This window comes from Epinephelus lanceolatus, chromosome 17 (genome assembly GCF_041903045.1).
Source record: "Epinephelus lanceolatus isolate andai-2023 chromosome 17, ASM4190304v1, whole genome shotgun sequence".
Taxonomy (NCBI): domain Eukaryota; kingdom Metazoa; phylum Chordata; class Actinopteri; order Perciformes; family Serranidae; genus Epinephelus; species Epinephelus lanceolatus.
In genome coordinates, this window is record NC_135750.1 from 29239555 (window position 1) to 29249810 (window position 10256).

At 39.2% G+C, this 10256-nt stretch overlaps 2 protein-coding genes across 3 annotated transcripts in view; one reads left to right on the forward strand and one right to left on the reverse strand.

The window, feature by feature from the left end:
- Positions 1-4000, forward strand: part of LOC117248187 (phosphofurin acidic cluster sorting protein 2) — a 58115-nt gene extending 54115 nt beyond the window's left edge. Inside the window, exons 23-24 of one of the 2 annotated variants that reach the window (XM_078160726.1) lie at positions 867-980; positions 1172-4000. In XM_078160726.1, coding sequence (XP_078016852.1) covers positions 867-980; positions 1172-1287 — 230 coding nt within the window. In that variant the 3' untranslated portion in view covers positions 1288-4000. The remainder of the gene's footprint in view (positions 1-866; positions 981-1171) is intronic. The other variant, XM_078160725.1, reaches the window with a different exon arrangement.
- Positions 3966-8623, reverse strand: mrpl2 (mitochondrial ribosomal protein L2). Its single transcript, XM_033612988.2, has 8 exons — positions 8491-8623; positions 7952-8047; positions 7690-7858; positions 5150-5291; positions 4951-5066; positions 4746-4856; positions 4371-4444; positions 3966-4288 (listed from the first exon to the last, which is right to left on the reverse strand). Exons 2-8 carry the CDS (start codon positions 8024-8026, stop codon positions 4082-4084), a joined length of 894 nt encoding a protein of 297 aa, XP_033468879.2. The 5' UTR covers positions 8027-8047; positions 8491-8623; the 3' UTR covers positions 3966-4081.
- Positions 8624-10256: the final 1633 nt, after the last annotated feature.

Genomic DNA, 10256 nt, shown 5'->3' on the forward strand with positions numbered 1-10256 from the left:
GAGACTTTCGTCGTCTTTTCTCGCTCTCACCCTGCAGAGCTGAGTGCGTAGCCTTGGTTCAACAGAGAGAGAGTGATGGTGTGTGTGCTCAGAGCAGACAGATGTTGGTGATCAGAGCAGAGAGGAAATTAGCAGTAAAGTTGTCAAGTCGTAGTAAATGTACAGTGAAGGTTTCAGTTTGTCCATGAATAAATAAAGTCCCCATGGCTTGCTTCCAAACTGCTGGGTAAAGGGAAGCTGGTTCACATCAACCTCGGCCCTGGAGGCAAACGAAATCTAGTTACCTAGTTGCCTTATGAAGCATGGTCAGTGGTCGCTTCCTATACAGGAGGGGCTTTGAGTTTGACTGTGACCTAGACCCGACCTACCAATTAATAATGCATACCTTTATATTTTTTTATTTAGAGCAATATTGAAGGCATAGTTACATTTGTCAGTTTTTAAGACAGCTGCTATCACTCATCACCAGAACGTCATCTATCCCAGCATAAGAAACACACACAGCAGACTAGACTGCAAAACTGCCAGAGAGAGGTTGAAAGAATATTCCCCAGATTTAACACTGCACTTCTGTGACATTGTTGGACTCACAATGGAGAGATTATTCAAAAAAAGGATGAAAATCATTGCAGCAGAACCAGATATATCATCTTTTTTATTCCAAAACCTGGTGCCCTCAATACCCATAATGCAAAGCTCCCTCTGGGCCCACAAAAGCCTTTAACTTTCTCCCACATATGCAGTAGCACTCTTCAAGACCTGTAAATACACTTTGATGTGTAAAATTGGTGGACTTTCCCTTTAACAACAACAAAAAAAAAAAGTGTGAGGAAAGTGTTTTTATGCCTCCTTGTTTCTGTCTCCAGTGATTTTTCTCAGCAAGAAGCCCAAGGAGAAAGAGCTGGACTCTAAGAGCCAAGTGATTGATGGCATCAGCAGGTTGATCTGCACAGCCAAGCACCAGCACACCATGCTGAGAGGTAAGGCTGAGGCTGTACTGCCACCTGGTGTCCGGATAATTTGATGTATTAAATAATGTCAGTCGAGTAAACAAAGAATTATCTCTGTAACAGCTGTCCGTGCAGATTGTCTGCAGCACCCGTTAAGAGATATTTAATGTGTTATAATTAATTTATTTGTGGATTTAACGATCGTCCTTTTTTGTCCTTAGTCACTATTGATGGAGTGGAGTGGAATGATGTGAAGTTTTTCCAGCTCGCTGCCCAGTGGCCAACACATGTCAAGCACTTCCCGGTGGGAATCTTTGGTTACACTAAGCCCGTGTGACCTTGGCCACCACCCACTCCGCCACCACCAGACTCTCCGCTGCACTTGTCTCACCGAGAGGCTCCAGAGAATTAGAGGAAAAAGCAGACGGGCCCCCGGCAGTAATAGTTTTCCTGTGGAAATCTTACTGACTCACAACCACGTGTTCAACACACAGATTTCATGTCGTCAGTTGGATGTTTTTGATGTTGTTGGGTGTTGTTGTTGTTTTTTACACACTACAAAAAGAACAAGTACTATTTTGTAAGATTTGTGCTACCGCCTCGGAGGTATTTTGAGGTTTTTGACAATTTGCCACATTTCGATAATGGCAGCTGTGTTTGCACTTTGTTTTTGTTAACATTTTATTATTTCTGTGAAATCCTACATTTATTGTTACTCTATAGACAATGGAGGAGTGTGATGGTGATGTGCAGTGGCGTGTGTGAGATCGTTTGTGTTTGTTGTTGAAAGTTGGAATATTGCTGTGAATCTAGATGGAATCCTTCTCTTCTAACTCAGTGCTCAGTTTTCTTACTCGTCCCTTTACTTTCTCAAAAAAGGTAAATTTTTATAGGAAGAAACAGAAACGTTCTGTTTTGCCTCGTTGCTTTGAAGCACACTGTGTACCTAAAGCAAATAAAACAACATCTAAAGCAAGGTATTTCTGAAGGTAGCTATAAGGAATGTAGCTATGGAGCATTTGTAACACGTTCATTAATCAGTTCATTATGAAAAGTGCTGAAGATTTTGCATGGATGTTAGAGTACATTCAGAGTGTACGGTAACATCTACCTAGAAGCAGGGTAACGTGGCACCACAAAACATATTTCAACTATCAACAGCTGAATGCCAAATTTAGGTGTGACTGTATGAACTGTCGTATCGTTTCAAGGTCCTGAATTGTTTTTCAGTTTCCCAGCCTCCCCCGTGTTCAGCTTGATGTACTGGCTTACCTGAGAGCGCGTCTCACAGACCTGCAGTAACTTAGCAGATACTGGGTTTCTCCAGATGTGCAGTGATGTGCCAAAGTCAAGTTTGTTTTACAGTGTAACCACCAGAGCTCTTGGCTTGGCCAAACTTCATAGTATGTTAAACTGAGAACTAAAATCGTACACTTGATGTATCTGTGGTCCCTGTGGAGATCAGTATTTAGATTACTGAGATGTTAGCTTTGATAAATTTACCAGTTAGTGCTCCACATTTGGCCAAATATAATCCCAGTAAGCATTTACAAGACGTGTGCACATCCTAACCAAGCAATTACCATTGTGTCCTTTATAATTGTGTCACCGTGGCTGGACGTGCAAGTAATGCCTAACCTAATCAGACTGGTCATGCAGTACTGTGTTGGCCTGTGGTGGGAAAATTACTAATGAGCTGGACTTGAAACATGCTTTGACAGTCGTGTCGAGCGCATTGCAAGTATTGAATTACTTTTAAAACATGATGAAAAGTGTATGGAGTCTTGCCAGATGTCCAAGTCACTGCCTGTGTGTGTCTGTGTAGGTGTGCTATATGTTCGATGGTACTCCCTGAATAGTGTTACGTGAAACTTTTGCAATAGGAAACCTTTGGACAAAGGGCCTTCTGTATGAGATAGTCGTTGCTTTTTATAAAGTGAAGATTTACAAGCTTTGATTGGCTGGCTTTTTTAGTAATGTATATAAATATAATAAACAAAATGTTATTATTGTGAATCGCAAATCCCTGCCCTCCCACGGAAAATTAAAAAGCACAAATAGCTTACCTTTATTTCTTGACATAAATGCCAAATATATTTCCAGAACTCATAACTATGAAGTTGACTTGTACAATGCAAACACTATTAGGTATGTAACTTCTCATACATTTCCCTCACTTTGTAATGCACTTTCATGTGGGTTTTATACATATTTTAGGTCAAATTGGGACACCCTTTGTTTTTGAGGTGAAGTGTTAAGAGGTGTTATATTTGAAATGTAAACCACTACCTATAGTCAAGAGAAGGCAGGATGTTTCCGCAGGGATGTTTATGTTGAAGCGCCCTGTGAGGTCTGATAAACCGTCATGGCTGTCTGTTACTTTGTTTTGCCACTTGATGTTGAGAAGCTTACTTTGCAGCTCCCACCGTACGTGTCTGCCTGTGACTATACAGTCTCCTGTCTCCTGCTTCTTGAAGGGTTCACTATCTTCTTTTTGTTGGGAGACCAATTGGCCCTCATGGATGTGTAAACTCGGGCTGTGAAGTGTTAGCCAAGGCAGAGTTGTTTGAGGGAATTTGTCATGAGATTTCGCCTTTTACATACTGAACGGGCATAATGACAAGTGTATTTCGATGTATTTGACCTCAACTTTTTTTTTTTTTTTTTTTTTGCCCTAAATCTAGAGGTAGCATGGGGGTGTTTTACAAGACTGGATCAATGAGCAGGCATGCTCACTTTGTCAACACAATTTTAGCACAGCAAAAAAATTAACTCCTAACACCAGTGTTAGTTTTTCATTAATGGTCAAACTGCAATTACAACATGCCATCTCATTGCTCCTGTTACTTGAAATGCCGCCCAGTGTCTTTGCACAAACCCTATTTTAAATGACATGACAGTATTTTTAAATTTACCACTAAAAAAAATATGGATTACTCTGCATGTTTTACTATAGATGTAAATATGTTTTGGATTTTTATATTGTTTTGTTTCTTTCCATGCTCTCACAAGCAGTTGTGTTTAATAAAATTTTTAATCTTCTGTACAAACAGTTTGTCTTTATTCATATTATAGCTCCAACCACAATAACATTACAATATTCTCCAGTCCTGAACATGTCCCATGTGTTATCAAGACGAGACTGAGGGCAGGTTGACGTACACCTTCATTGGAGGCAGCGGTTTGATCTTGCGTCCTGCCCAGCCTCCCTTTCTCTGCCACAAGCCGCTCGAAGGGCGCCTGCCAAGCCAGCGGTTGCGACCAGCTTTGCCAATGATGCGTTTATTGTGGTCGATGTTGGACACGCGTCCAACTGTTACCATGCAGGTCTCCAATACCTGTGTGTCCAGATGACAACAGTGAGTTTAAAGCAGAATGTTTTATCACTGCAGGTAAAATCTCTATCCAGATAAACCTCACCTGAACCTGCTGCTTCGATGGAAGCTGGACAATTGCTGTTCCGTTGACTTTACGGAGCAAAATGCCACTTGTGCCTGAAAACAAAATGAACCACAATATTTGGTTTAGGTGTTATGAGTCGACAAATTTTACAGCAGCCATTACCTTGTTCCAAATGCCTGAGGCTTTCAGGCAACATTACATGAAATGAACAATCGTGAAAGTGTAACAAGGATGCACAATAACAGAGCAGATAAGAATTTAAGTGGACCTTGAAATTATGACATCACTATTTTATGACATTTTTAAAGACTAGTTAGTTGAAAAATATTTGATCAGTCAACATCAAAAGCAAGAATCTAAAATGCCTAAAATGACATGCAAGTAATCTATTACCTGCAGCACGAATGTACTGGGCTCCCTTCCCTGGTTGTGTCTCCAGGTTGTTCACCAGTGTCCCCACAGGAAGTGCTCCCAGCGGGTAGGCGTCACCCTCATTGGCTGAGACTGCAAAGTACAACAAAAGGACGCAGTTTGATTTGTGTTCGGTACAGATTACTGTTTGGAAGCTCTGGATGAAAATCCAGGGTGACTCTCACACCTGCCATGCGTCCAATAACTGCAGATGTTTTAATGACGTCTCCGGTCTGCATGTTCTCTGTAGCAATGATCCATCTTTTCCGGTTGCCTCCAGCTACCAGAGCGATGTCAGCAGACCTGTGTCAAACAGATTATGATGATTATCATGACTTTAAATACACATGTTAATCAAACTCCTGTGTGTTGGAAGCTGATCTCACCTGCATGGGTCGTACCGCACTTCAACCACCTTCTCATCAAATGGCTGGGACTCTTTGTTTTCTTCGTAGCGCAGCCGCTGAAAGTCTACCCACCGGTATTTCTGTTTGTGGCCGCCACCAATACCGTGTGTCCGTATCTTTCCTGTACGGCAGAGACAAAGATGAGCAACTCGTTGCACTGGGCTCTAGTCAGAACACGTAGCACAGCTGTTATAAAAGCAAATACATCACTAAATGCTGTCAGCAGCTCAACCCGAGGCTGAACTTGACTTCTGATTGACAACTTAAGTAGAGGCCTGAGGGGAAATTATTATTAGGTGATTCTCATAAAACGATTTAACAGGTGCTCGATTTAATATTTGAAACCAGGCCTGCAACGGGTGATTACTCATGATGATTCATTATTAATTATTCTGCCTATTATTTAGTCAGCTGATTAATTAATAACTTTGTCTATAAAATGTCAGAAATGGTTACAAAAAAATGTCCATCAATGTGTCTTATGGCTCAAGGAAAAAATTGAATTGCTTTTGTCTGACACAAAACAAATTCAAATTGCTTTTTTAGCTCCATTTCAAACCTGTTTAAGTTTTATGAACATTTTATTCTATTAAATAATTGTACACAAGGTTGTACAGGTTTACAGCAAAGGCTGTTTTACATCGTCTTATCCAGTTATTCTCAACCAGATGTCCTTGAGGGAGTTCCAGGGGGGCTCCAGAAAAATGGGGAAGAGTTTATTTTCACTATTTAATTCAGTACTGAAGTGAGTCCTGCGTGAGTACGAGTCATAATAGGGACGTGTGCATTTGGTCAACTGGTCAATTAAATGTTGCTACCCTTGCTAATCAGCACCAGAACTACTAGTCACTTAAACTGAGAGTGTGTGTGTGTGTCTGTATTTGTGTGTGTTTGAATGGAGATGAGTTAGGACGTTAAAGACAAAAGAAAATAAATGTTATTTTGTTAATTGAGTTGTCATGTTTTGTAGGATAATGTGCAATATGCATAATGAACCATGCCACACATTTCAGCAGTATTTAAAATACAATTTGTTTGTTCAGCACTTCATTAACGATTTCTAATGGTTCTTATAATATACGCAATTTTTTTTCAGACAATGTTTAACCTTATGGATTAAATTGTGCTCAATTTTGACTGAGTGTTTTCTTACTTTTAGACTCGTTGACTTGTCAAATTTTGAAACTGTGGGAAATTTGTCACTGGGAACATCTCCAGTTGACAACTACAAAATTCTGGTTTTAATTATATCAAAGCGGGGTCCTGCTTGTCGGCCCTAAAGTAAAAAGAGAAATGCTGTTTAATAATCTGGGTAATTTAACTCCCTGGATTAAATCTGAGGTCACAAGTCTTGGTGTGATCCTTGGTTCAGATCTAAGCTCCAAGTCCCGCTTTAACAAGGCGACAGAAACATAATTTATCCACCTCAGACACATAGCCAAGGTACAGCCATTTCTAAATAAAAAAAATGCAGAGAAATCGATTCATGCCTTTATTTCAAACCGCCTCGACTACTGTAACGCACTTTTTACAGGCCTCCCAAAAAACACACCACTGAGAGACTTCAGCTCATTCAAAACTCTGCAGCTCAGCTATTAACCAGAACCAAGAGGAGAGCGCATATCAGGCCAGTCTCAGCTGCTCTACACTGACTTCCTGTTACATTTATAATTGATTTTAAGCTCTTCTTCCTTATATACAAAGCCATACACGATCTGGGACCGAGCTACAATGCTAACTCCCTTGTTAACTATTTGCCTCCAAGAACACTGCGATCATCTGCTGCTGGTTTACTGGAGGTTTCCAGTAATAGCTGGAAGAAAATCGGGGATGCAGCCTTTGTCAGTTACGCCCCAAAGCTATGGAATACACTACCTATAGATATCAGAGAAGGAGCTCACTAAATATTTATAAAGCTAAAAATGTATCTGTTCACTTAAGCCTTTAACCAGCTCTGACTTCCTGATACAGGTCTGAAACTCTTCCTTTTTACGCTTATACTTTCTATTTAAGCTTCACGCAGCTGCAACTCTTTAAAATCATACTTGATTTGATGATTTACAGTTTTACAACTCCATGATTTTATGAATCAGTTCTATTTTGTTCATTGTATTTTCATGTCAAGCACTCAGTGCTTATACTGCCCCTATTGTAATCCACTTTGTACTGCATTTCTTCTATGAAAGGTGCTGTATAAATAGATTTTGTAATTATCATCATCATCATCATCATTATTATTATTATTATCATCATTATTACTATTACTGTTGAGATAACAAAAAAAGGTTGAGATCCACTGGTCAAATTGAACCTGGACTGGAGTAACACTGACTGTGCCAGATTTTAAAACTGCCCACAAATACCCAGAATGCAAAGCTTCCTCTGGGGCCACATAAGCCGTTATACAACTCCGAGTCCGGGTGTACAGTTGAGCCAACTTAGACCCCATACTCCCCCAGAATTGCTTGTAAACTCACAGTTGTTCATTATATTATTCTACTGTTGACAACAGTGTTTACCTGTGTGATCTCTGCCTCCTGTCTTCCTCATCCCTATAGCCCTGATGGTGTACTTCTCCCTCTGCTTCCAGTATCTCTTGTTCTGCTCCAGAGAGGCTGTGGTGAGGAAGCCTCTCCACTGTCCCACTGCACTGGGCACCTGAGCTCCCAGCTTGGCCTGAACAACCGTCTGTCAACACAACAAGCATTGCAGACTGTTTAGTAGCTGAGATGTTGTGATGATTCAGATCTCCAGTGTGCATATAAGGCAGTGGATGTTTACCTGAGAGGAGAGCAGGGCAGGCTGGGAAAGAGTCAGGGAGCGTAGGGCTCGAGTTAGACACGACACCGCCATCATAACAGCTTCCTCCTGACAGAGCTGGAGAGAAGAGGAGACAGTTTGACAGCCGGTAGTTATGTGGCTGCAGTTAATCTGTCTTTCCCACTACCTGGTGTACAACATTAGCTCGACTGTATCCAATACAGTCTACATACTTCTGCTTTTAATCCCGCTTAGTCTCATGTCTAACTATAACTAAAGGATTAAAATGAATAAAAACCGACAATATATCATTACCTGCTGCGTTTCAGATGTATTTCTGTCTCAAATATGCCTGTACTATCACCCTAACTATGCAGTAACCTTACCAAATGGCAAGTAAACGTGAGCTAACGCTACTTTCGCTTGAACCAAGTGAGACTAAACAGGCTCAAAAATACATCTTCCTTTACTTTATATTTTGAGTAAACTAAGCCGAATAGTCCGTTTGTCTCTTGTCTAATTTGTGATATAACCCAGAGTGACAGTAATATTACACCAACCTTTATATTTGACTTATTTCATCACAAGCTTCCCGTCGGCGTCCTTCACAGTCCCGCACGCCGTGTCGCGCACTGATGACGTATAATTCGGGCGCTGCTGTATTTTCATATTTACTGAAAACCACACTTTACAGGTTAAAGTTGACCATTTATAATATGTTATTTTTCCTGGCATACAAGGTATTTATGTCAGACTTTCATAGCACACACAGCACAGTAATATTAGCTAGATATATCGGCTTCTTTATTCTCTAACAGCTGGTTTCAATTCCGCCTCTAGGTGGCAGAATTACCCTCTTACATATTAATGTAACTGTGGATGCTTTGCCATAAACACTATTTATTGTCTCTCAGTAATCTAATTTCAACACTTTCACTTTTCGCGAGGCGCATGAATTAAAGCAGTTTGTCATCTCATTGCTCAGATGTTCGCTTTTTACAGATTCATAAACAACAAAAATGTTGATTCACACTTTCAAAACTTAATACTGTCATTATGTGTAAACATAAAGTCTAGAAACAAAGAATACGGCTTGGTATTACGTGCAAGTGTGTGGTGCTGTGGATAATATGGCGCGATGACTATTAATAAACATGTCACAAGACAAGAATACACTGCAAGCCCTCTTTGTAGTTTGTAAATAAACTAAATAGAAACAGCTTCTAGTCCGTAATAATTGTCTAAGTTCATTATCACAGTTAGTTTACTTGCTTACTTTATACTTATAATGAAAATAGATCATTTTCTGTCATTATGTGTCATATAAATAATAATGAAACACTAGCAACATTTTTATTTTTTCATTGTTTTTAGCTGTGAAAGGAGAAAGCAAGATTTGTCATATCATTTTCCTTGGGGAAGGATTAAGTGTTTGTATAAATATTTGGAGCACTGGAATTATATTGAACTGGTAGAATTACTATAATTTTTTAGTGTTCACAAGTTAACCACCAGATGTCACTATGTGCTCTTTGGTTTTCTTTATGTGGTGGAATTTATAGGCTATTATAGTGTAATAGTCTGTCTTTAAATGTTAGAATTAGTCATCTTCTGTTTTTCTGATGCAGTCCCCTCTAATGTTGTATTGCTTCTTAAATGTGAATTGAGTATTGAGTATCTGAATTGACTTTACTACCTGTGGATCTTGTTGTTGGTCGGAGATGTTTCTCTAAAAAAAAGCGATAATAACTGTGCTATATGTGCTTTATTTAAAAAAGAAATAGTCTCTCCTCTAAATGTTGTTACCTAGTGGAAAAGCCTCACTTCAGACGCGGTCTGGAAGAAAATCTGGTGCCCACCTTTTAAATATCTTATGACGAATAAGATTAAGGAAGTGACTTTTAACGCGATTCATCGTTTTTATCCCACCAAGGTATTTCTACAAAGATATAAATAGGTCTATGTGGACTGCTCATTTTGCCAGTTGATTCCAGAAGATTTGTGCCATCTATTTTGTCCCCATTAATGTATTTTTTTAATTTATTTTACTTTATTACATTTAATTACATTTAATTACATTTAATTTAATTTAATTTAATTTTATTTTATTTATTGGCAAGCTGTCTTTTATTTCCCAGTATACTGATTGAGAATTTTCCTTTTTTGTGAAATTGTATTGTTTGGCTTTTTTACTCACTCCTCTACCAAAGCATATCAGTACTATAATATCTATTTAATTCTATCTCATTACTTTAAAAAAAACAAAAAACCTCATGCTCCTAAATCTAAATTTTCCAGTCATATACCTGCTTTTTAAAATTTGTCA